The 27,006-nt window shown below is 43.7% G+C and overlaps 1 protein-coding gene and 1 long non-coding RNA gene across 3 annotated transcripts in view; one reads left to right on the plus strand and one right to left on the minus strand.

Annotated features, from left to right (window-relative positions):
- LOC142501877 (uncharacterized) overlaps window positions 1-21,985 on the minus strand; it is a 37,595-nt gene extending 15,610 nt beyond the window's left edge. Inside the window, exon 1 of the long non-coding RNA XR_012803582.1 lies at window positions 21,689-21,985. This is a non-coding gene — a long non-coding RNA (uncharacterized LOC142501877). The remainder of the gene's footprint in view (window positions 1-21,688) is intronic.
- The window catches only part of FBXW4 (F-box and WD repeat domain containing 4), a 160,581-nt gene continuing 154,947 nt past the window's right edge, over window positions 21,373-27,006 (plus strand). Inside the window, exon 1 of one of the 2 annotated variants that reach the window (XM_075612422.1) lies at window positions 21,373-21,822. In XM_075612422.1, coding sequence (XP_075468537.1) covers window positions 21,632-21,822 — 191 coding nt within the window. In that variant the 5' untranslated portion in view covers window positions 21,373-21,631. The remainder of the gene's footprint in view (window positions 21,823-27,006) is intronic. The other variant, XM_075612421.1, reaches the window with a different exon arrangement.

Below are 27,006 nucleotides of genomic sequence, written 5' to 3' on the forward strand. Positions count from 1 at the left end.
GCCACCCCATATGATGCAAACAAGCTGACCATGGTGCTGAAACAATTGTTCTTTCCCAATTTTGCACCTACTACTCTTATAGCCCTTACCACCCAACTCAACAACTGTCTGCAGGTTGGAGTACATAGAATGGAATAAATGCTTTATGTACTTAGTCTTCAACCATAGGTCATAAGCAGTGCATGGATGTTAGTAGTGGAGGAGGGGAGACTTCTTCAACAGTCTTGTAACTGACCTCCACCAAATACCACATTACTAAGATAAGAACTTGTTAATGGAAAGTTCTCAAACATATACATTGTCATTTTACATTAATCAGAATACAATAATTAAAGTAAAAACATGCTCAAAAATAAAGCTGCTTTTAACATAAAATAAGTTAGGGCTCAAAGATATAACGGTCTATTACCACTCTGAATAAAACAGATGTGGCAAATTAGTGTCTATGCAAAATAAGACGTAGCATGACGGGGGAAAAAAAAAAAAAGGTTAAAACTTTCTCATAAATATTTTGTAAAAGTCATGAATTAACAATTCATAAGGTGTCTAGGTAACTTTAAAGCGGCAATTCCCCCAGATGCTTATGGGAGCTTAACTCACATATAATGTTTGTATCATCCTCCTTGAGCATGCGTTGCTTTTGTGTGTGTGTGTGTTAAAAATAATAGTTTTGTTAATTTCTAGTGTCTGATGTTACCATGGTAACCTCAGACTGCAGTGGGCTCTGGGGAGACATCCATTTTGACATACCGGACATTTAATATTTAAACTGTTTATATCTCCTGATCAAAGCTTTACATATAAAAACATCCCTTGAAAGGGCAAGATAATAAAATAAAACAATTTAAGTAAATATTTTTTTTAAGGCACAACAAAACCCAGTGATCAGTGCAGACAACGGCTTTAAATTGAGCTTTATTTTGCTTCTTTATTTTTTCTTGGTGCTATACTAAGGCAGCTGTACACAAATCAAAAGTAATACATAGTGTTTACAGTTTAGCAATTTGTTGAACAATTAATACACCATAAATGATTACTATAATTGCATAAAGAAAAGTATATAATTGAATGAAATACAATTGGTTAACATCTATGTAGAATAACAAAGATATAGCAAATCAAATGTTAAAGTACTCTGTAGTTGTTTGTAGATACTAATCACGCAATCTGCAACATTTTGTAAAGGAAACAATCTCTCTAAATCAATTATTTCAATTAGGACCTTCTGATTGGATTATATCAATGGTATTTAAATTACCAATCAGCCCTGAATCACAATGTATCACTTTAAATTGAAGGCATACTTGGTAACTTGTGATAGGTCTGAAAAAGTAGTATTTTTGTTTACTTAACACACAGGGCTTTACTGGCAGCCTACACGTGTATCCCACTTAATTATATATAAACATGCTATGTGGATGCAACTTGAAATAGACATTTTAATTGTGGCCTGTAAGAGCAGTTAATGATGATTCTGAGACTGATGGGTTTATTCAATTGAACTGCGATCGGCCAAAACCTTCCATTGACCTGAATAGTTTTGGTGGTCAGCCGCTTTGGGGCTTATGAAATAAACCCTTTAATTCTGTCTTTTTTATACAAATTACCTACTTGCCCTTTGACGATGAAGAATAAAGTGGTAGAGATATTTGCCAAGGTTATGACTATTAGGCCGCGTCCACACAGGGGGCTTCGTGACACTGCGTGCGCGTGTCCGCGTCTGCGCGCCTCTGCCTGCTGGGCGATGTGTGATCATCCCCAGCAGACGGAATGATCCGACATCCAGGAAGTGTGTGAGAGCGGGCGTGGGGGTTTTGGGGGGGGGGGGAGCGGGAGCGGGAACGCTGTGTCACGGGCGCAGGGTGGATTAGCGATGCATCGTAGGAAAACATAAAATAAAAGCACAAATCCGTTATGTGTGTGTGTGTGTGAGGGGGGGGGGGTCATACGGGGTTCATATACTGAGAGGGGGGATCCCCCGTCCCTCCAATTTCACTGCCGTGTCTGGTCAATTTCAGCAGCCAATCAATGTAAACGCCTGGACATTGATTGGCTGCTGAAATTGACGTCACGCTGCTGCAGCCGGAGACCACAGTTTGAAAAGACACCCGCGACTGCAGCAGCGTCGACGCCGCAATTTGCAGCCAATGGTAGTTTCAATACTGAACACTACCATTGGCCGCCAGGCATCAGTGACGAACGAGAGCGCATGTAAGCGCGTGCATGTCGTGTAGCGTGCTGTGTGAGCGGGGCCTCAAAGCAGCAGATTGAGCTGCTCGCTATTTTGTTTTAATTTTACCTGAAATGGTGAAACCCCGGAGATGATCCATGCCCTCCGACTTTCCGGGATCTCTCCACTTCACGAGCAAAGAGCAGTTTTGTCCAGCGGGCAAGAATACTTTTACTATTTTTAGAATGTCAGCACACACTTCTGTTATTGTTACATGTAACAAGTGAGAACCATTTCAAATTAAAAACTTGTACACTTATATTTAATGCTACCACAGTTTGTCACTCATCTATTTGTGTCTTAATTATATAAATACATAGCAGATTTTCATGAAAAGTGTTCTTTTTATGAATCACACAAAAAAGGAGTTGAAAACTAAAATGTGTACAATTCATCGGTAGACCCAGTGCAATCGTGCAATGCTGGAAAAGGCAGTTTTCACAAAGCACTATTAATCTTACTATATTAAGATTCAAATGCAGCACATTCTGATGGACCTTATTAATTTAACAAGCTATATTGTAAAAGAATGGCAGAGAGAAAAGGTGAGTGATCAATATTTTTTTTTTAATGTGGAATCCTATTACAAAATATTTCAAGGGTGTAGCTACATTTTTAGCCTTGCAGTTTTAAAACATACTGAAAGGAAATAGTTCTTAATTTCACAGCCAGCCTATGGCAACAGCTGTGAGAATACTTATTCCTTCAAAATGATCTTTCAAGCAGACACCTGAAAAAAATCCTACATGGATAGACACATTACTTCATTTAAAAGACCCCCAGATGTAATAGTATATTAAATGGAATGTAAAGCATGCGAGTTGCGATCTATCTCATGGTGGTATGAAAATTCTTTAAGATAAACTTGTGGGGGCAGCAGAGCTGCTATACCGTTCTAGTAGTTAAATTCTTGGCGTTATCTTTAATTATGTGCTATGAAGGTCTTGCAATAAAAATATGGCGAGTATTACAGCTTTCTGAAGACTAATTTGAACTGAAGAGAATAAGAGACTTATCCAAGTAAAGCAAATGAGGCCAATCAACCGGGTACCCATTAATTTAGACATTTTGAACTTGATGCTTTGATTTTAAAAAGTGTCAAAAACTTTGGGGGTAATGGCCCCCACATGATTCCCCAAAGGAATAGAGATAAAGGTAATTATTTAACACAATTAAGAAACACATAGAAAGCATCATGTTAAAATTATTAGGAATACTTTGCAATCAGGAAAACACTAATAAACAGAATGTGTTTACTAAATATTATGGTTAGCATTAACAAAGCAAACTATTTTAAGCAAAGTTGAGATGACCTTTAATACAAGGAATGGAAGCACGGCAGTTTTTTTTTTTAAATCTGTGCATTTGAGATGTTTTCACATTAACAGCTTGGATTGCGGTCTTTTAACCGGACTAATTGTTTTCCCATTGATTGAATTAGATCCAAGGGCTACGCTACTTGGTACAGTTGTAATCCTAGTAATTGCAAAAAGGTGACCTCCAACAACCACTATCTTTTCTGCTGGTAAACCAATTGCTTACAGAAGAATGCAGGAGGATAATACCGATTGTGTGCATCCTTCAGGTGAGATCAGCCTGAGTTTACAAGTACGTTTTTATTTTTTTAGGTTACATAAAATGTATACATTTTGCCACGTTTGCAACCAGGAAATTTTAATAAATAGGTCCATGAGGGTAAATTAATAGACAATAAGAAAAGTACAGCATGGAGCCCCTGGAGTAATATTATAAACATTGGAATTTGCATGTTTTATTGTCTGCATTCCTGTGCTGTGATAAATGTGTCCTAGTATGATACTCTGGCCATTCGAAATAGTGCTAAATTACAAGAAGGAAACCCAGGTTCCAGAAAATACTATGCGGAAGCCTGGCTGGTCCAAGTTAATGCCGAGTAGTCCTGATCATTGTTTTATTGTTTTATTTTCAGCGACTTGCAGCACTTAATTTATGGTATAATTAATACACAAGGCATGTGTATCACGTTCGCCATAAAGTCCTTCTTATTGTGCTGAACCGTAACATAACAAATCCAGAATTGCTGTCTTGAGAAACGGCTGGGCAGTGCAGCAAGATGACATAAAAAAAACAAAAAATGGACTGGGATTTTTATTTGAAACATGTAACACCCGATGATGTGAGTATTATTCACCCGAGCTAAACCTTGAGACAAAATCGGAAATAAAATGTATTTGAAAATGTTAATCGAAGTGCACTAAAAATAATACTTCAGTAGTGGATTTGGAGGTTTTCAAGGATCCACTCTTTCAAAACTCACACCAGAATTGCACATTATCCCCTCTAGATTGTAAGCTCTCGGGCACAGGGCCCTCATTACCTTCTGTATCTGTTTGTGCTTGTTAGTACTTATTTGGTATGTCATTATGTTAATGTAATATACATAACTCTGTACCCCCCCTCCCCCCATTGTATAGCGCTGCGGAATATTTTGGTGCTTTACAAATCAACAATAATAATAAATATTGAAAGAAGCATTTTACATTTGTTGAGGACACTCGTGAGTACAAACTGCCTTTCACTTTAACTTACACTTTAAAAACATAATTAAACCGGACCCAGGAAAGTTACAGCTCCAGACACCAACTAACTGGTAGTAGATAAATTAATAAACTTTCATGACAACGTACACATTTTTTTAGAAACATAGCTTCAAAAGGCGTTTATTTATTTAAGATAGACCCCTTTCCAGAACTGGGACACAGTTGCAAAGACAGCCTCATTAAAAAGATCACTTTAAGCAGTGGTTTTGCTTTTGTCGGCTGCAGTGAGACTTTGATAAGCAAACCCCCAAATTGTTAAATGGTTTACTTTTGGGGCTAAATGAAATCATTATCTTATATAAAATTATTGTGATTTTTAATGTGGTCGTCAAGAGGCAACCATCTTTAATTAGTGATATAATTTGCTACAAAGTGCACTTGTGTGGAGATTCATTAATAATTGTCCTGGTTTTTGCTTGCACTGGTGCACTCCTGTATCCAGGCTCAGGTTACCCTCACAAAGCTGACTGGGATAGTTACAGAAATCCCAACCTGGTAGGAGTTACCTACCGGGGTACTCTGCTCGGTATCCCCCCAAAAAGGTTCATCATTTCATATTTAACCCAATTACACTTTTTACAGTCTCATGTAGTTATTAATTTTTTTTCCCAACTGTTTATTTTTCAATTTTTATGGGTTACAGAAATAAAAAAAAGGGTTAGACATTCAACATGTTAAGGTAGATGATAAAACTCAGTCAGAGCATTCGCGTGGTTATCATATGACCATGATGCATGTCGCTGCAAGAAAAATGTGTAGTATGAACGAGTAAGACTTTCTGAGCACTCCTGGTGGGGGACGACCCAACAACGTCAGCCACGGGTCTGGAACTAGCATGGGAGTAATCACTGTGTTGGCAAGGGCGAAGACTTATAACCATAGTGGGACAAATACAGGGCAGGACCACCAGCTATGATAAAGGGAACCCTGCACCCTGCAAGGCTACGAGAAAAGCCAGGAGTGGATTCCTGACAGTACCCCCCCCCCCCCCTTCAGGTGAGACCTCTGGGCAAACATGACCAATCAGAGTTGGGGGACCTGGAATTGTTCCTGAACTGTCTAGGATTGGGGGTATGTAAGCTCTTCCAGCAGCAGCAGGAAAAATCGTGGAGCACAACCGAGGAAATGAAGCAGGGTAGACGTGGTGTGGTGACTTCAAAGAATTTTATTCAAACAGACAGGTGTAGCTGGTGGATCATCTAACGCGTTTCAGCCAAAGATGATCCACCAGCTACACCTGTCTGTTTGAATAAAATTCTTTGAAGTCACCACACCACGTCTACCCTGCTTCATTTCATCGGTTGTGCTCCACGATTTTTCCTGCTGCTGCTGGAAGAGCTTACATACTGTCACCCATGTTGGATTGCACACCGGTAGCTGCTGCACACGGAGGGGAGTCCCGCGGGTCACGTGACCGCCTCGCATCATACGGCTGACACGCCAGAGGTAGCGGTTCATCACAGAGACCAGAGACCAACAGCCCTGCAGAGCTACGGAGCTCACCGGTCCTCCTCCACTGACACCAGACAAGAACACCGCCGGTCGCGCGACCGCCCCACGTGACGCCAGTCATGACAGGGTTGGCGGTGCAACTACACAGCGACTGAGGATCACATCAAACCACCATTACTCCCCAAACCGTGAGTGCTTGCAACACTAGGGCCAGTTGCTTTTTCTTATGGCTTAAGACTATACACACATCCATTACCTGCAGCAGCTACTATAAAGAGACTCTGATGCACCTGATAGGATAAATCATATTATCCAACTCTACTAGGATTGGGGGTAGAGTCGTAGTCCAGAGACTCGTGGGCACTCTTTTGCGTACCCCCACCTCCCGGTGAGAACTGCGGCCAGACAGGGCCATCCATGGGTCTCGGGGACATTGAGTTGTTCCTAAAGTGCTTTAGGCAGGAAGGGGATCCGTAAACGAGAAGTTCATTGGCGAGTACTGTTCTAGGATGTGAGAGTGGTGGCACAGACATTTTTGGTCCGGGATCGCCATGTGAAATGACTTGTAAATCCAGAGCTGTGGAGGAGGCGTTTCCAGAATAGAAACGGCAGAGGGACCCCAGCTGGGTACCCGGTCCCTAGTAATCGTACCAGAGTGCGGGCCAAGAGGCACCGATAATTGATCGGGTATAACAGGGAGACCCTCCGGACAGGCAAAGTTTTTGCTGACATCTGCACGTAGGAGTTTGAGAGGGTCTTCTCCTCCAGAGGTTTTCCGGGTAGTGGTCAGCAAGGGTATAGGGTGGGTGGGTGCATTGCCAGGTATTGGTATAGTAGATGACAAGGCGAACAGTAAACCAGGCTTAGGGACCGAAATCTTGGGGTGCAAACTGAGTATTTCCAACACAGAGGAAACGGGCACAACAGAAGGTTCCGAGAGGGATAACCATGGGTTCGCTGAGGCAGAGAAGCAATCACTAGTGGAGCTCCCAAATACTGTAGAACGCTCAGAGAGAGACAGTATAGTCTAATCTCCACTTCCCAGAGTCCAAGCCAGAGACAATAGGGAGAGAACCCCCATAGTTAAAGTCATACTGAGATACTTCAGGGACCACCGAATGGTCAGTGAAAAGAAACTGCCCTCCCGCACTGGGGATTTGGAGCGCGGCAAGGGTTACTTCAGATATGGCATCAGAGTCCGAGGAAGGAATGCTGGTCCTTGCAGAGATTAGAACAACCACATGGAGCGGACTATGTGCTGCAATGAACTCCAAGGGCATCGTACTTGACATAGGAGTGGGAGTAGGAATAGGCTCTGGGGCTTTAATATCTGGAACTTGAGAATCAGGCAGTGCAGGGGCAGCGGAGTGAGGGGGGCTAGCATCTGGAGCTGAAGTCTGTACTTCAGTAACAGGAACCTGAGAGACTACAAGAGCAGCAGCGAGTAGAGGAATAGAATCCGGAGCTGGAGGCTCAGAATCTATAACAGGAACATCTAGCACTGCAGGGGCACTGGTAGGAGGAGAACTAGCGTCTGGAGCTGGGGCCTGGGAATCAGTGATGGGTAGTGGGGGAGTAATGATGGGAGTTAGAGAGACAATAAGCGGTAAGTTGGAACCGGGGAAACTCTTAATAGCAGAAACCTTAGAAGAAAAAAAGAGTCTTATCCAAAACTGCAAGGGCCCTAACAACAGGGGTACTTGTCATGACAAAATCAGAAATAGGTATGTTTACTAGTGCGGAAATTCTGATAATGAAACTACTAGTCAGTGATGTGGGTGTCTGGGTTTCACTAGTGAGAAAATCAGATACAGTGGTAAGTGACTTAGAAGCAATCACAGAAGTTCTAGGTCTGCTGGACATGTGTGAGAAGGTACCCTTTAAAGCTGCAGTTCAGTCAATATCCTGCATGTGTGTTTTTTTTAATAAATCAGTTCGGTAGTAAGAAAAAATACTTTTAGCATTTTCTGTTTTTAAAAAAACAACTTTGAAAGACCAATTTTCTTGTATTCTATTTTAACAGCCATTTGCTAAGCCACTGCCCCTTCATGTCCTGTCACAAGCCCTGGCACACCCCTTTGTCAGCCCTGCCCTCCCTCTAGCACATGTCAGTGCAGGAGTGCTCATGAATATTCATGAGCTTCCACTGAGAGAAAGAAGCAGAAGAAAAACAGATCCCTTCACTAATTATGTCACCAAATTTTGCCTATCAATACATGGAGACCGAAATGACCTGCAGCTATACAGTTCTTTAGATAATTAGAGATTGCACACATGAAACTATTGAAGTAAAAAAAAAAGACAAAAAAAAAAGACTGAACTGCAGCTTTAACACAGGAGTTTTAATCTTAGCCCTGAATAACCCAGTGGTTGCTGGAGCACATTTAGATGCAGTGCTAAAGGACTGAGGTTTAATAAGGGAAGTGTGACAGGGTAAATAAAAGCCACCAGCTATATGCCTGGAAAACCTATGTCTAGTCTGCAGTGCAGCACTGACTAGGTTAACTTCAGCTGGGAACCTCAGGACAATTAGTTGGATCCCAGCTGCCTAATCAAGGTGTGTTAAAACCCCAGGCTGTAGACACATGGTGCTGGCTGTTGAGGAGAGAGGAATAAGCTACTGAAGAGATTACTGATACAAGATCTGTGAGCAAAGTAGATAAATTATGAACTGTCTGTCCCCTGCATAGAAAAGGGTAGCTGCCTTATTTTTAGACTGTCTGCTAAAGAGAACTGTTTTGTTTGGTCTGCTGAAGAAAAAGCCATTTTTCTTTTGTTTGCTGATGAAAAGCCATTTTTTCCTTTTGTTTGCTGACGAAGAGCTATTTTTGTTTTGTGTGCTGTATATCTTTTAAGGCTAAATAAATAAGCCTTGTCAAGAAACCCGCGTGTGTAGTTGCATGTACCCTGCAACAGGAAGGAAGACAAAATAGCTCAGATTTAAACACCTGAATGTGTAATGTAGGCAGGGTGGTATCTGACTGTACTAAGGGGGTGACGACAGATACCCTGATCTCTGTAGGTGTTGCTTGGGAAGGAGTGTCTGGGAAATCAGAAAACACTACAGATTCCATGACAAGGGGACTATGCGCTGAAGCAGGGATCTCAGCTCTCTGAGTGAGACTGGGTCAGCGAAATACCTGGGAGTGGGGATTCTGCAAACAGACTTAGGGGAAAACCTGGTTCCTGAATACATTTAACTGGAATCAGTATTTTAGCAGAAGTTTCAGGGGACACGGCAGCGGAAACTTGAGCTGAAGCAGGGGGATTATAGCAAAGAATATCCAAGGACTCCGCAACCTTAGGGGAGTCATTCAGTGCAACCTCTGCTGTCAGACTTGGGGATTCATTCTCTGATGTTAGAAAGGACGCATTAGCCTGGGGGCAGCAAGGATTTACAGGGGTTAATGCAGATAGTACCTGAGAGTCAAAAAGAGGGAGATTTGCCTCTGAAATTGGGGACACAAGGGGTTCCTCCTCTGGAGCCAAGGATGTGTACTTGGCTGACGAACAACAGGGAATTACCAAAGGAGGCTCATAGGACTGACCCGCAGGGGTTAATACAGGAAAAACCTCAAGGGTTAAGTCAGGCTGTGCCTGAGAATTGGAAAATTGGAAGCTAGCCTCTGAAAGTGGGGTCATAGGGGGTTCAGCCTCTGGTCCTAGGTACCTAACATTAATCTGCGGAATACAAGGGTTAACAATGGGGACCTCACAGAGCAGACTAGCAGGGGTTAAAACAGAAATAACCTTGGGGACAGAGAAATTCTGAGTAAGAAAGAGAGGGCAAACAGTGTTCATTCTCTGGTGCTAGGAGAGACACACTGACTTGGGGAATGCAGGGATTTACAGTGGGGAACTCATAGGCCTGACTAGCAGGGGTTAAGACAGGAATAACCTCAAGGACAGGAGTTAGGGATTCCGAGTTAGAAATTGAAGGTAGAAGGGGTTCATTCTCAGACTCTAGAGCCATAGCTTTGGCTTGGGAAATACACGTATACTCCACGGGAACCTCACAGGGCTGATTGGCAGGGGTTAACGTAGACATATCTTTGGGGTCTAAGTAACGGGAGGTGCAATCAGGGGTAGAGACCGTGGCAGCTTCTACCTTAGGGTGCAGTGATAGTGGGACAGTTTGGTCATTTTTTGGAGACGGAGGTACCCCCACAGGTTTAGCTACAGGACTGGCAGTACAGGGGAACTGCCAAGCAGCAGCGTAGCTGGCGAGGAGGGGGTCCTGTTCTTTTATGCAAATGTCCAATGTTAAGGAAAGTACATGGAGCGTATCTTGAGCCTGAGCCAACATGAAGAGGGCGTCCTGTTGTACTACGTGAAGGTCCAATGATAAGGCCAGGGCATAGAGTGCCTATTGGGCGTCGGCCAGTTCCATAGGGTACACGTTATCCCAGGTTAAAGGGGAACCAGGGGAGCGAACACAAGCGGCCAAAGACTGTTTTAAGTCCTTGAGGCAGTAAGCCTTAATAATTAGATAATTATGGCATTGTCTTTGCAAAGGGGTTAAACCTTCATACATAAACTGATCTTCAATCAGGGGTAGTATTTCGCACAGATACTGGTTTTCAAACTGGGACTGGTCCACAGGCCGGGACAGGATTTCAGATAGAAACATACCAACCCTCACCACAGGGCGGTCCGAGTTTGTGGGGCCGAGCATACTGTCACGGTTGTGCTCGCCACAAACCAGGGTCGGAACGCGTGGCTGACGTGGGGTTATATAAGCACCGACCTTAGACCGCGCAGGCTGATCCGGAATGCGAAATCCATAGTCAAACGAGCCAGGATCGGGACTAGAGAGAGCAGCATAGTCAGTGGACGAGCCAGGGTCAGGATAGGAGACATCAGGGTAAACGTTATCCAAGCGGAGTTTCGGCAACAGAAAGTCAACTAGGTCCCGCTTCAGCGTAATAGCTGCAGGGCGGGAGCGGGTTCTGCGCGAATGGCGACCATGGCCCATGGTACCGGTCTCAAGAAGGAGAAGGCTGATCGGAGTGGGCACACCGCCAGGCAGCACTGGTAAATCAATGCTTCAGTGCAGGAGTCCAGAACGGGCCTCTGCGAGAAGAGAGAGCAGCAGACCTCAGGACTTGGAAGGCAGGCCTCTGCTATGGGAAAGGCAGCAGGCCACTGGGAATGTGGGACTGAAGGATACGCTGGGAAACCAACGCTTCAGCACAGGAACCAGGACAGATACCAGGAACTAGGAACATGAACTAGAAACATGGAAACAGGAACAAGGCGGCCAAACAGGTAGCTTGTGGCAAACACAGTAAACATCCAAGAAGGATTATGCTCGGCAGAGAGGGATTGTGGGAATGCAGTATTTAAAGGACAGCGGGCCAATCCCCGGAGGAGGGTGTGAGGGCACTGCTCCAATGACTGAGTACAAGGCTAGGTTGCAGTGATAGCCCACACAGCTGCTGTTGATTGCAAAGAGGGAATTAGTGAGAACAACAGCACCCTGCAAGGCTACGAGAAAAGCCAGGAGTGGATTCCTGACAGAACCATGCGGTCCACATCCTTGGAAACATAACGGAGAGTTAGCGCCATTGATAGCATGCAAGTAAATGGGGTCAAATACTCCCTGAACAACATCTTATGCTAAGGTCCCGCTGGAGGCTGCTGCATTCGCGCCTGGCGTCCTGGCGGTGCGTGCACAGTGATAGACCGCGATCTGCAGGCAGAGTTCTCAGGCGCGGGTTGCATGACCAAAATGGGGTGGGTAGGCACAGCCATGACACGGGGGCGTGTCCTAAACAGGTTGTGCAGTCTCCCTTTCACTTCTCAACCACATACTGTATACAGAGTTACATGAATAGAAGAGGAAGGTTTTTCAAGAAACAATAATCCTGAAGCTTTTAAGTATTTTTAGAGTGTGTGTTTGTGTTTTGTGTTTTTGCCTCTTCACACAGGGTGGGTATAGGCGACTTCCACAGAAATTTGTCTCCATTGTTTGCGGTCTTGGGCTAGAGTTGTGAGGTGGTATAACCAGTCTTCATTAAATGTTCTTCGGCTAAGGTTGAAAGGGTGCATAACCAGGTCCTCAGCTTTTTGCTTAAAGTATCTCAATGTTGTAAGCCTAACGCCACCCTTCGGTCGTTTCCATGTCGGACCAGGTTCAGTCACTAGGGTTATTTTTGGAATTCTATGTGTCGGCATCCGCAATGTGTGGCCTAACCAATGCCACCGTCTATGTTCTATAATGGCCGACACATTTTCGGAAACGTCGAATTTCAGCATTGAACGTCCTATCACTATATTTGTTTTTTGTTAGTTGGCGCAGGCACTGATTTTGGAATAAGTCCAGTTTAAGTTGGTGTGTCACCTTTACCAGCCAGATTTCACAACCATATAATAAAATCGGTAGAATAACAGCTATGAAAATGCGGACTTTTGTCTTTAAGCGTATGACTTTACTGGCCCAAAGTTTCTTATGTGAGCCCCATGCAATTGTAGCTTTTTGTATTCTAGCGTTTATTTCTGATGAGATGTCTCCATTTCCGGTAATATTGCTTCCAAGGTAGGTAAAGTGGTCTATAGTCTTGATGGGCTCATTTTCAATGTGGATCGTTGGGTCAACTAGGTGGTTGCAGCACATTAAAAGTTTGGATTTACTACTGCTCAAAACTAGGCCTAGTTTATGGGCCTCATTTGTCACTCGGTCCACCATGCCCTGTAACGAGTCCAATGATTCTCCTATCAGAGTAATGTCGTCAGCAAATGTTAAATCATTCAGTACAAAGTTATTTGGATAAACGATCACACCTCCCGGCTGATTATCCAATGCTTTTGTCAGGACGACATCGATTCCAATGTTGAATAAAGTTGATGACAAAATGCCCCCTTGCTTAACTCCGGAATTTATTGTAAATTCTCGACTTTCCTCATTGTAGGCTTTTATTTTGCAGGATGTTGCGGAAGTGAAGGGCTAAAATTATGCTACATAATTTATTAGGTATTCCATCCAGTCTTAGTAAGTTCCACAAGCTTTCTCTATGAATGCTATCAAAGTCTAGGAAGGCTATGTAAGTTGGTTGCCTGAACTCTTGTCGCAGCTCCAATACCTGTCGTAAGGCCCTAATTTGGTCAATACATCCTCTTCCTGCTCTAAAACCGGCCTGATTTTCACATGTTCTTTTTTGTCGCCCGTCTTTTATGCGACTTAGTATTATGGCTTCCAGTATCTTATACGCCACGTTGATCAAGGAGATTACGCGATAATTTTTGCAATCACTTCTTGCTCTTTTTTTGTGTAGGGGCAGCAGCAGCGCATTTTCCCATTCTTTTGAGATTCGTTCTTTTTCCCAAATAAGTGAGAGAACATCTTCCATAGCGCCAATAACATGAACTCCACCAGCTTTGAAGAATTCAGCACACAGACCATCATCCCCTGGGGCTTTGTTGTCTTAACTTTATTGATGACTGAGGCGATTTCGATTCTGGTTGGAGGGGTGTCGCAAATGTTGTATGGCCCATGAGTAAGCATATTCGGATTTTCAATGTCACCTGTGATAGGAGGGGGTCGATTAAGCAGCTCTTCAAAATGTTCGCACCACCTATCTAATCTAGCTTCCATGTCCGTAATTTTTTGTCCGTTTTTGACATTGATGCATTGGCTGACAGGGTTTGAATATTTGCCCGCAGTAACTTTGGCCAGTTTGAAGAATTTTCTATAATCACCATGTTTCAAGTTCAGCGGCTATAAGATTGTAATAAGCCTCTCTGTCTTGCCTGGCATTCCTTTTTATTTCATGGGCGAGCTGGGTAGCAAGAGGATGGTTGTTATTTGCAAGTGCTGTTTTCCATCTTTGAGAAAGCTGGATAGTATCATGTGAAATCCAGTCCTTGTTCTGTTGTTCGCATGGTGGAATACAATGACTGACTGCATCTCGCATTTTTTGTCGGAGGAGCGACCATGCTTCATCTACCGAATTGGGTTTTTGGGCAGTTGGTGTTGTTTTATCCCTAAGCGATTCTTGAAATTTCGTATCTTGTTGGATTTTGAAGACTGATAATGTTGGGGCGTCTTTGAATTGTTTTATTTGTCCTGTTTTGGAACTTAAGGTGAATTTTCGCACAAACTCGGTAACAACATCAAGTCCCCAAAAGGACCTACAATCACTGATTGATTTGTCCCATTTTTGTTTGATTAATATGTACAGGCATACCCCGGTTTAAGGACACTCACTTTAAGTACACTCGCGAGTAAGGACATATCGCCCAAAAGGCAAACAGCAGCTCACGCATGCGCCTGTCAGCACGTCCTGGACAGCAATACCGGTTCCCTACCTGTACCGAAGCTGAGCGCAAGCGGGGAGACTATAGAGACTGTTACACATGCATTATTTACATCAGTAATGCACGTATATGATGGTTGCAGTACAGTACATGCAACAATAAGTGGAAAATAGGTAGTGCTTCACTTTAAGTACATTTTCACTTTACATACATGCTCCGGTCCCATTGCGTACGTTAATGCGGGGTATGCCTGTACAGTAGTCAATTTGGTTTCTAGTCGTTCCGTCTGAACTGACCCATGTTTGGAAATGCTGTTTTTTGTGACAAAAGAACGTGTTTATGAGCAAAAGGCCGTGGTAACTTGCCAGCTCGAGAAAGCGTTCCCCATTTTCACAAGTGTTCGTATGTGGAATAAAGCAACCCATTATTTTGCCTTGCTTCTTATTACCACCAACTTGGGCATTAAAATCTCCGGCTATGATTAGGAAATCTTTCCTAGGGATCAGTGAGATTTCGTCCTCCAACTGGTGGTAGAATTCATCTATTGTTTCCTGATCATTAGCATTTGTAGGCGCATAGACTGATATTATTGATAGGTTCATCGGACGGCTTTTTACACGAAGATAAGCCAGTCTGGCATTTATCGATTTCAAGGCGATTACTGCTCTAGCTGCTTTTCCACTGTACCTGAGCCTTTTTACACATTTGAATTTCAAATCGACATGAAAGTGTAAATCATTCCTCACAAGTGAGGTGTAAACAGCTGCGTGTCGGGAGAGATGGGACTTTGTTCTTTTTCCGTTATTAAAGGGCTTCTTCTGTGAGATATTACATTCACTTTCTGAAGGTTTACAGATCCACCCCGTCCCCTGTTCATGCCAGGCTGCTGGCGATCTCCCCTCTTGATTGGCTCCCAGCGCACCATATGTACGCGTCGCAACACGGGAACACCATGTTGTATCCCCTGCTGGCTGACATGCCACAGCAGGAAGGGGGCCAGGAAGCTAGGAGTCACCGGGGCCTGATAGGGAGGAGATAAGGGGCTGGTGAGAGGCACGCACGCTGCCGCGCGCGCCACCATTTACAGCAGGGACCTAGCCTTACATGCATTTTCTTTAATGAATGTAAAGAGAGCTGGATATAGGTTGACAGATCTCCTGTCATTCTTCCAGTTCTAAGGTTTCGCCCATCTCGGCTTCCTATTTCAACATATATGGGCATTTGCTACATGGGGTAGCATTAATTCGTAATTGATCGATCAGGGAGATTAACCCCTTTTCTAGAAATCTGGAGTCGTATATGTCCTTAAAATATGCAATAGTGGCTGGGGAAGATGTTGAGTATATTGTCATAACAAAATGTTTGACTTGCATAAACCTGAATATCTACTTAAGAGGTCAATCCTTTTCCCCCCCAGAGTTCTGGGAACCCTAAGATCTAAGACCCCAAGAGCATGTCTTTTACCCTTGAGATGCCCAACTTTTCCCATATCTGTAAAGAGGTCTGCCTCCATCACAGGGCAAATTTAGGATTGTGGAACAGAGAATTAATTCCTGAATTCTTGGAGGTTAATTGATACCTAAACTTAAGATGATCCTAAAGGTATATGGAATGTTTTATGGTGAGAAACAGCCTTGAGGATTTTGTCCTCTGTCCTTCCCAACCATATGCGCTTATGGCATCCTCTATTCCTCCCAGCTTCTTGTGTTACTTTTGGAGTTCCACCATAGGAGCTGAGCTAGCTGAGATGCCTGCAAATATTTCAGCAGGTGCGGCACTGCTAAACGCCCTTCCACCACGGTCTTTGAAGGACCTACGCCCCACCCTGTGCCTCCTACCTCCCCATATAAATCTAGTTATGTTTGATTGCACATTTTTTAAGTCATGTTTATCCACTGGCATCAGTAGTGTACAGAATAGGTACATTAACCTACGTAGCAGATTCATTTTAACAGAGGCTATTTCACCTATCCAAGATATACTATATCTACTCCATGTTTCCAAATTGGCGTTCAGGAGCCTCAAAAGTTTGGGGTAGTGAGCCTTATATAGGGAGTGAAAGGATTTGGTTAATTTATTCTCAAATAGGAAAGAAAGTCTTTTTGCCATGAGAAATCAAAATTGATGTTAAAGGAGTTTCACCAGGTCCTCATCTGCGAATATGGACATTTTGTAGTCAACTGTGCCAACCTGTGATATTGGGGTGTTCTCTAATGGAAACTGCCAGCGGCTCGATCGAGAGAGCAAACAGGAGTGGTGAAAGGGGGCACCCCTGAATTGTTCCTTTGGCTATGGGGACAACGTCTGAGTTGTCTAGAGCAGGGGTGCGCAAAGTTTTAATGCAGCACCCCCCTTCCTGTCAGCCCCAGTGTTCATGCCCCCTCTTGCCGGTGAACCAGCATCAAATGACACAGTGGGTCATGTGATGTCACACCACGTGACCCCGTGTTATTTGACGTGCGTTATCATGGTGACCCAGCATGTCACATGACCACGTGGCGTCATTTGATGCCGCATTGTCATGGTGACACGTCCAGAAGCCGGCTGAATCCTGGTAAGTTGAGGTTGCGATGCCTCGTGCAGTCCCCTGGCATTTCATTTAAATGCCTCGGGGAAGAGCGCGGGGCCTCTGCAACCGCTGCGCAGCCCCAAAAATATCCCACGCCACCCACTTTGCGTACCCCTGGTCTTGAGCACCTAATCCTAGTATTTGGTCATTCATATAACCATTATATTCCCCTCAAAAAGCTTCCAGAGAAGCCACAATTTGAGTATGGTGAAAAGATAGGTCCAATCTAGTTATGTAGAAGGCCTTTTCGGAATCCAATGATAGTAACATGGGTGGAGCCTTAGTTGAGGTAGCTTTCTGGATCAAATTCACCGTTCTCCTTACGTTATCTGAGGCTGCCTGGAGGGAATAAAGCCCACCACCTGATCATGATGGACCAACAGTAGCATCAGGCTGCTTAATCTATTAGCCAGGATTTTCGCGTACATTTTGATATCTGTATTTATGAGCAGAATTGGGCAATAGCTCGCAGTTTGTTGCGTCCTTTCCTTTTTTAGGATCAGTACTATATTGATTTTTGCTAGAACAACTGAAACGGTCTAGCGATAAGTGAAGGGAGCCATCCCCTAGTCGGATGGCATGTATATTATGTATGGAGAATGTTTCTCTGTTTTCTAGAAAACATTATACAAGCTTTATTGCCATGCTCAAAAAAGTTTTTGGGACGTCTAGCTCATGGCTCTCTCCGTCCCGTTAGATAGGCATAAATTAAGTTATTCCCGGACTCTAATAATATCTGTTAGAAGAGGGATGCTCCTCTTTATGTTGGTCCTCTAGTTGCTTTAGTGCTGGGAAAGAGCACTGATCTGCTGAATTCTTTAATTTTTTTATTATGAGGCCACCCTAATGATTGCCCCCCTAATAACAGCTTTATGGGTCTCCCAAAGGGTGGTGGATGTGATATCTAATAGCTGTTGCTACACGTCTGGGGTACATAGCAGTTATTAATTTAGTTGCCACTGCTTAGCACCACCAGGGGAAGTCAAATCAGAGATGGATATATCAATCATAGCATGGTCTGACCAAGTGATTTTGGAAATGACAGCCTGAGGTACCTCGGAAACCAAATTGGCGTCTATTAGAAAAATAAAAAAATTGATGCGGGAGTATGAGTTGTGAGGTGTGGAGTAGAAATTGTAGTCTCGGGCTGTGGGGTACTAGTTGCAGATCTTTCATATGGTCCAGAAGAATTTTTGCATCTTTGGGCAATGTACGGGCGATTTGGGTTCCAGCCTCTCTCGGCCTACTGTATCTCTATCCACTTCCAGTGCTGTGTCTCCGCCCATGATCATAGTGCCTTTCGCAAGATCTTTGCGTACGGGGAGAAATTTGTCACAAAAGGGGCCCCTTACCTCATTCGGCGCATATACATTCACCTATGTCACCTGTAATGTCAGCAAGTTTGAAGGTGATGGAGTTGTTAATAAAAATCGCTACACCCCTCTTTTTCGCTGAATCTGAAGAGAGGAAAACCTGTGAAAATTGCTGATGAAAATATGTGGAGACAGGGCATCTGCTAAAATATGTCTCTTTAGTTGTTGGCCCAGCCAGTCACCTGAAACCATCTCAAAATAGTCTGTTTTGCTTCAACAAGCAACAAATTGAGTGAGAGACCACGCAGATGACCGGATTGTGCTGTCAGGCGCCAGAAAAATCGGAACAGTCATACACACGTGAGAAGGGTATCCGACGGTCCACTTTCCGTCGAACGGCTTAACCGACGCAGCATCATGCAGTCCGCTGGACGCATTATCTGACGTCGGAGCCACTTATCCGACGCTCAACCACGCGGATTAACATGGACCGCCGCAATACGACGGTCCGTTATCCGACGGCGCTTTGCGTGACGGATTCCAGCGGATAAGCGAGGACCGCCTCTACTTAAAAGAATTGCAACATTGTAAGCATTTTGTAGTTACCTACTAACCATTTATAGGCTGTACTTTACATATTGCGCTGTGTGACCTGATATTTTCCCCACATGTTCCCTGTGAAATATCCTGTAATAGCAAACCAAGGAGATTAATCTAATCATTAGATTCTAACGAATCAATGCCTATATTCTAGGCACTAAATGAGAGTGCAATATCTAATATTTTATGGATATTAAAGATAATTTAAAACATACTATATTCCCCACCCCCCACAATTGTTTGGAGCCAAATCTCTGCACTGGATTTTATCCCTTTTTTATTCTACAAAGAAAAGAACAAGCTTGCTCCATTTATGAAGGGGCAGAAACAAAGCGATTAATGGTGAATCTCAACATACTTGAGCCTTCCAAGAAAATAAATGACATCACAAACATAAGATTGCTGCCTCTTGAAGCCTGACATAAAACCAAAATCGCAATAATTTTATTGTAAATTTCATCTTGTACAGCCTCATATGCATTTTAAAACTTTTTGAAGCGACCTATTTAGTGTATAGTCCAATAAATATGTATTCTAACACGTTTAATCATTTTACTCTCAGAGGGGCTCTTCTGAGTTCAAGCAGAGAACCCCACTAAATGGCCAACATCTTCAGTTATAGATTAGATCCCTAGACTGTGTCTGCAAAATGTCTCTGTAAAGCGCTACTGTACGTAAAACTAGCAGTGTGGTACAAGAATAAACTATTATTATTATTAGTATCCCTTTTGTACAATGTAAACACTAGTCTAAAAAAGTGCCCATTAAAAAGTAGTGATATTGTGCTTCCTTATCCATTTAAACATGGTGCCACTATGGACATATTATAATATAAATCAATGATTTATGTATTTTAACAGGCAGATCAACTTTTTTTTTATTTTTTACAGTGTTTGAAGCCCCCCCTCGTCCTATTTGCAGGTGGTTCCAGCAGTCATCCAATAGGATCTGGCAACATCCTTCGTTGTATCTTCTCATTAGCTTGGGCTTTGGGGCAATTTTGTTACCCCTGGACGGAGGAAACCCCAGAACCAAAACATAAGTATCTGTGGAACCTGGAGCTGAAAATAGCGAGTTTCAGGGCTTTCTGTATCATTAACTACTTGCAAATGTGTCATAATATCTATACAGGTATCATCAAACCTATATATTATTTCCTTCCTCTGATATATGGGTATTTATTGCATTCCGACAATCCTATTTTTATGTGAACATTAGTTTTTTTGTTGTCCTCCTGTCCCACAATAACCCCAGGCTTAGGCCTCGTTCAAGGTGCTGGCTTCGGAGGGCGGGCGTGCTGACGTGCTGACGTGCGTGCTGCCGTGAGCAACAAAGTATTCAATTTGAATACTTGTTGTCAGGGTAGCAACTGCCCTGCCTCCGAAGCCAGGAGTTGAAGCTGACGACAGCTTCAGTAAACGAAAATTTCGTTTCTTGGAGCTGAAGCAGCGTCACAGGGACCAAGGCAGCCAATGAAATCATTCTTCAGAATGATTTCATGACTGCAACTTGGATACTTTACCCTGCCGTCTGTAGCCCCGCCCCCTCCCCAACGCTGAAAAGTCTGCTGGGGGATAATCACATGTTGCCCAGCAAACTCCCAGCACTGCCTCCCGCACGCCCTCCCTCCGAGTCCTCAGCTGGCTCCCTGAACGAGCCCTTAGAAGTATTGTGCTTCCTAGTGACTGCTCTACCAAAGCTTGGGAATCACTTCACTAAAATACCTTGATCATTGTGGCATCTATTTATAAGTATTGCATTGCTTTGCTATGAGCTGCTATCCCTGAGTTCTTTTCATTTTCCCTAGTTCTGCATTGGGAAAAAGGGGAACTTTAGGTTGTAAGTTCTTCGGGGCAGGGCCTCCTTTTCCTAAGATCCACTTTTATGTTGAAGCGCCTATTATGTTACATGTATTACTGTACATGGATGGCACTATATAAATAAATATATACATACAACTTTATAAGGGTGGAAACTAGACACATTAGACTTTCTTCTGTGCATCTATAAACAGTAAAGAAAACCTGGGATGTGCGCAATCAAGCAGTGAAGATGTTAATTAACCTCAGAGGCCTGGGATGTGCGCAGTCTGGCAGTTTACAAGTTAATTAACCCTGGAGACTTGGGATGTGCACAGTCTGGCAGTGAAAACGTTAATTAAACCCACAGGCCTGGGATATGTGCACCCTGGCAGTGAAGATGTTAATTAACCCGAGCCCTGGCATGTGCGCATCCTGGCAGTGAAGACGTTAATTAACCCCAGAGGCCTGGGATATGTGCACCCTGGCAGTGAAGATGTTAATTAAATTAACCCCAGAGGCCTGGGATGTGTGCAGTGTACAAAGTTAATGAACACCCAGGAGATTGCAACACACTACTCTGCCCCACCAGCAGTGAAGAGGTAAACACGGGGGTGCTGCTCCCCTGTGCACAGTCCCACTACTCTCAGTTGTATCTCTCCCTAGCTTTATTGGCAGCCAGTTCCTGCGCACGTGACTACCCGGCCTCTCACCACGATGACTTCCTCTCCAATGTACATGTGAGCTGCCCGAGGAAACACCATGGGAGAGCAGAGCAGACAGAGGACACAGCACCCCCGTACCCCCAGCGAGCGGCCCGAGCAGGCCCGGACATGCGGCCCTTCTTCCTGCACCTGCCCGAGGAAATCCTCCTGCTCGTCCTCTCTTACCTGGACCCGCGGGCCCTGTGCAGGCTCGGGCAGGTGTGCAGGAAACTCTCCCACTTCAGCGGCCGGGACGCTGTGTGGAGGAGGATAGCAAAGAAGTGCCTCAACTCCGGCTTCGTGCAGCCGGGGACCGACGCGTGAGTGCCACCCGCCGTCCTATGCAAGGGGCCGCGGCCTGAGGGGGGGGGAGGAGGAGGTGGGTGAGGGCCGCGGCCTGAGGGGGGAGGAGGGTGAGGGCCGCGGCCTGAGGAGGGTGAGGGCCGCGGCCTGAGGAGGGTGAGGGCCGCGGCCTGAGGGGGGAGGAGGGTGAGGGCCACGGCCTTAGGGGGGAGGAGGAAGGGGGGGGGGGGGGGTGAGGGCCGCGGCCTAGCTTTACTTCTAGCCCTACATAAAGTGCGTTGTTGCTAAGGCGCAGGGGGGAAGCGGTTTCCCTGGGAGTGACGTGGCGTCAGGCGCGTAAATGCCCCTATTCTCCAACGTAACATGCGCAGAGCTGTGACTCTACACCAGTGGTGCGCAATTCCAGGCCTCAAGCACCCCGGCCCCCAAACAGGTCAGGTCTTCATGATATCCCAGCTTCGGCACAGGCGGCTTAATCAGAGGCTCAGTCAAAGACCTGCTGAAGCAGGGATGTGCTGAAGCAGGGATATCATGAAAACCTGATCTGTTTGGGGGGGGAGAGGGGGGAACACTCAGGACTAGGGATGAAATGATTAGAAAGCTGATTATCTGTTTAAAAGGGTTATTAACCTAGTCACTGATTGAGGGGCTAGCTTTCAATTCCTTGCAGACATCTTTTAGTGAAGGGATTAGAAGGTGCTTACTATGTTAACCAAAACAAGACATGTTTATTTTAATATTGCTCAGACAGTATGTATATCTATCATTTTCTTTATATAGTTCCAACAGTGTATGCAGTGCTGTACAAAATTGCCAGATAAGGTCAATAAAGTACAAACAACATGGATAAGCGCCACAGGTTGAGGAGAACAGGCAAAGAGACCCTGTCCCGAAGAGCTTACAATCTATTTTCTTGCTGATTAATGATGTGTGCAGTGGGAGGCAACTGTCAGTCTGGATTACCTTTTCTTTACGGTTAAGCAAATGTACAGTATGTACACACCTTCATGTCAAATGACCTGCTAAAAATGTAGGGCAGAGGAGAGATGAGGGTGCTATTATCCCAAATATTTCAACCACTTTCAATTATTTTGTTTCTAACCGCCTAGGTTTAACCCGTTAAACATTGAGATTTAAAGCAGCGGGGTTAGTTTCTCTCAACATTAGATTCTGCCTGCTCTGTAATATTTTCAAATATGAGTGTTATAACCTCACTGTTCTCAGAAAGATGGGGATTACCACTGACCCACGATTATACAGCAGATAAATGGCAGACTAGGTGCTGTCAAATTCTAGGTTTCTATGCTCCGTGTTCTCTTTTTTTTTTTTTTTTTAATATAAATTTGATGTAGTGTAAAAAGTGGAAGGTATTATTTTCCACGGCCTAAACCAGCAAAACAACATCAATAATAGTCACTCGTTGAGAGTTATTCATTAAACTGATATTGCCAATTGGGGCACTAATGTACAGAATCTCCCATTGCGGTTTCCTGATTTGCACTTTAATGAATAACCGCCATTAAACTCACCAAGGAGTTGTAATCCTATAGTTGAGGGTTACATCCTTAATTAGCGTCCTTGAAAAATTACGAAATGTAAATTAGAAATGTTAAGTTCATATTCATTAAGTGGGTCACCTCCTCCACTCTTAACAAAATAGACATGTTACCTTTTGAAAAGGCTCACCTCCTAAACTTTCCTGGACTTCTCTAAGTGGGCGAAAATGTCTGATAACTTCTGATGTCTGGGATAATATGGCAGATATAATCAGATAAATATTTAATTCTAGCTTGATGATGTCACTGGTACCCTTATTTGGGAGGGAGAACCAATAGACTGTGAGATTGAGGCAAACTAGGGATTCTGGGAGTGGGATATACCAACCATAAGGCGGCGTCCATAGTGCGAGTGAACAAAATGCAGCAACTCTATAGGACCGGCCATAGTGAGCGCGTGCGATGAAGAGCAACCACGCAGCAGAATTTTGAGCCAACAAAAAATTTGATTTGGTCGCGCGACGGCCGGGTCACATGAGCGGTTCAGCCAATGAGGACGGACCAGCCGTATGACGTCATGGCCACGCCTCCCCATCACAAGCGACCCGAGTCCAGATCACTCGGGTGACAGGCGCGTGCGACGCCATGAGCTCCGTCGTGCGCGCCCACTATATCCGAGGCCTAAGATGTGACGATAAACTAACATTGTGTGTCAGGAGATGTATATTTGTAACAGAAAAATAGGGCAGTAATTGTAATTGGTCACTGGTTATATGATATGTTTATCTTAATATTTTGTGCAAAAAAAGACACTGATAAATGTCAAGTAAGTTACTAAAGATATGTGCTTTTATTTCATATCCTGGAAATTCACACGTTGGATTTACAGAATAGGAACTTAACCTTATAAGGGATCTTGAATGTCAGAATCTTTGGTACGTAGCCCCCAAACATCTGTTGGCTGATCTCCATTATCGTGTTTAAAAGGAACACCCTGGACACGGTAATAAAAAAACCTATGAGGCAATTGGCATTTCGGTTCTTACTATATTATCGATGGCATGAGGGACACAGAAGCCACAAAGGAAAGATTTCAGGCTTGACAACGCTCTGCAGGGCATTGTTATTTTAAAATGTATTTTCTGTAAGAGAGAGCTGTGTGAGACTGAAATACTTACTGGTGAAGTTACTGGTGTGCCTTCCCCTCCCAGGGGAACAAAATTACCGTTTCATAGACTTTGTCGGCATATAAGAGCCACTTGGCCCACCTAGTCTGACTATTTTCCTATATAAAATCAAATCTCTCACGTTACTCGGGCCAATAGGAAGCCGCAATGCCATCTGTGCTGCCTTTCTATTGGAAGGCCATTTAACCCCCTTGTAGAAACCAGGAAGGGATGCTTGTAAGTTCAATGGTAAGTAATTTATGAACTGTGGGTATCACCGGAGCTGGAATGAATGCGGTTCAACTACAGATTGCTTCTCCCCGTGGTTCCTATCATGGCAAAATAAATGTAAAATAGAATAAAATGTGGCCTTTACATTAGGTGTGAAGGAATGAAATCATGGTACATACTTACTGTGTCAGCTGTCCTAAATTTAGTTGGGCTCTCTTCAATTTATGGGGAATTCCCCAACTGAAGATGTTTGGGACTGCAAAAATGTCTCAAATTCTGAGACTGTTTGCTTTCCTAATTATGTTGATAGTGTTAAGGAATGAACAAGTATGATGTGGGGGGATAAAGAACACTATAATTATATTGTGAAATACTGCGAAACTCCAACCCTCTCTAATAGTGTGTCGGAGATAAGATGCATTGTTAGGCTGCGCTTATAGTGCCGGCGACAGCGTCGCGTCAAACAAATGCATTGTCGCCATCGTCGGTGCTTATAGTGTACGCGACGGCGCGACAGTGCTACCAAAAATTTGGTAGTCACTGTTATTTGTTTTTGTTTTTCAGCAACGGTCTCTCAATGTAGCCAATCGGAGAGCTTCTCTGTCCCTCTACCTTCCCCTTTAATGACGTCGCCTAAATTTGAAATTTAACTTTCGCAATGGCGACGGGTGACGTCGCCGGCACTATCAGCGTGGCCTATGGAACCCCAACCCTCTCTATTGTGTGTCTGAGTTTAGATTCATTGTAAATTCTTCTGTATTTGGTAAAATATTCAAATGTCCTAAAAATTGCAAGGAACCCTGGTTGAAAAACATTGATCTCTTAGGCTTCGTCCATAGCGCAGGCTACGGCGCGAGCTACGTAGCTCACGTCGAAACAAACACTAGGACGGCAATGTAGTAGTGCATAGGTCGTGCCCATGCGCTACAGGGAGAGATTGGCGCTTTGCAATAGAAACAAGTTTGTTTTGCAAGGATGACCCCGGGGAGGAGGAGTGCGGAAGCTAGCGCGTTCTACTATGGACAAAGCCTAAAGATGTTGCAAACTGAAGTGGTTTGTTTGCCTCCTGCCATCACTGTATCAGCTCCAGCAAGGTGCTGTTTTCCACTGAATGTCATCAATAAACGCACGTGTCTCTACTTCCCTAGCCTAAAGTCTGGTAACCATAACATCTACAAAATGATATGAAGTCCATTTAAGTGACTGGTAGATTCCGGTATCTCCTATGTTAAATTGTAGGTGTGGGTTATACATTCTCTTTACCTACAACGCAAACTACACTTAGCAATGTTTTCTTTATTTTTCCTTTTCTACTTTTACATTACCAGAAACGCTGTTTTCTAGTTTAGCATGGTTTGTTTCGTGGTTTTGTTATTTGTAGCCTGATTCAGATAGCTGCTATAACACTTTCCACATGAGTTAATAAAAAGAGGTTTATTTTATATTTAAGAAATAGACTTACACAGCAGGAAATGACCCATCTTAGCAAGCACTTAAAAACATTTGCAGGGGGAAACTTGTCTATATCCCTTCTTCCCCAGCATGGTAAGTGCAAATCCTTCTTTTCTCTCCTCAAAACTTGTAAAGCAGAAATGTCCTGTTTTTTATATCAAAAATTAACCAGACCCCAAATGTGTTTTGTTTTTTTAATTCAGTAGTATGACCTCCAATAGTTTTGGAACAGTAACACCTATGACTGAAGATCTTCCATTGTTGTTTGGAAATGTTTCTTTAAATAAGTGTGTGTGTACTGTATATATCTACATTCTACATAAATCCACGTTGCTCTTTTAACCTTTAAAGCCGCAAAACATGTCTTGTGTTTTTGTTAAATAAATCAGTTCTGTAGTATTAGATAATTAGTATTTTGTCAACTTTTTTATTTAACTCTTAATGCCATTTTTAATGAGGTTTGTTTTAAAGCATCCTTTGATTTTTTTATAGCAGGTTTTAGCCCACCTCCTTATCTTTGCAACACTTTCCTGTTTGTGATCATTTTTTGTCAATGTTCCCAGCAGTTTGAGCTGCAAACTAACCATAGATAATGTTACCGTAGTAACATCAGGATACATTGTAGTTGCTGAGTTACACTGCCTGAAGGATTGATTGAAACTGAAAGGCGACCATTATATTAGGCATACAAAAAAAAGGGGGAAGTAGTTTTGCTGCTTTAAGAGTTGCTCAGATATGGTTTCAAGTTCAGTGGAAATTTACCTTTTCCTGAGCATACATATGGCAGTCCCACCTTCCAGCTGGGCTAGGACAGATTAAAGACTTGCACCTGTAGTAGGCCCAATATATAGACGCA

The sequence above is a fragment of the Ascaphus truei genome, chromosome 8 (genome assembly GCF_040206685.1).
Source record: "Ascaphus truei isolate aAscTru1 chromosome 8, aAscTru1.hap1, whole genome shotgun sequence".
Taxonomy (NCBI): domain Eukaryota; kingdom Metazoa; phylum Chordata; class Amphibia; order Anura; family Ascaphidae; genus Ascaphus; species Ascaphus truei.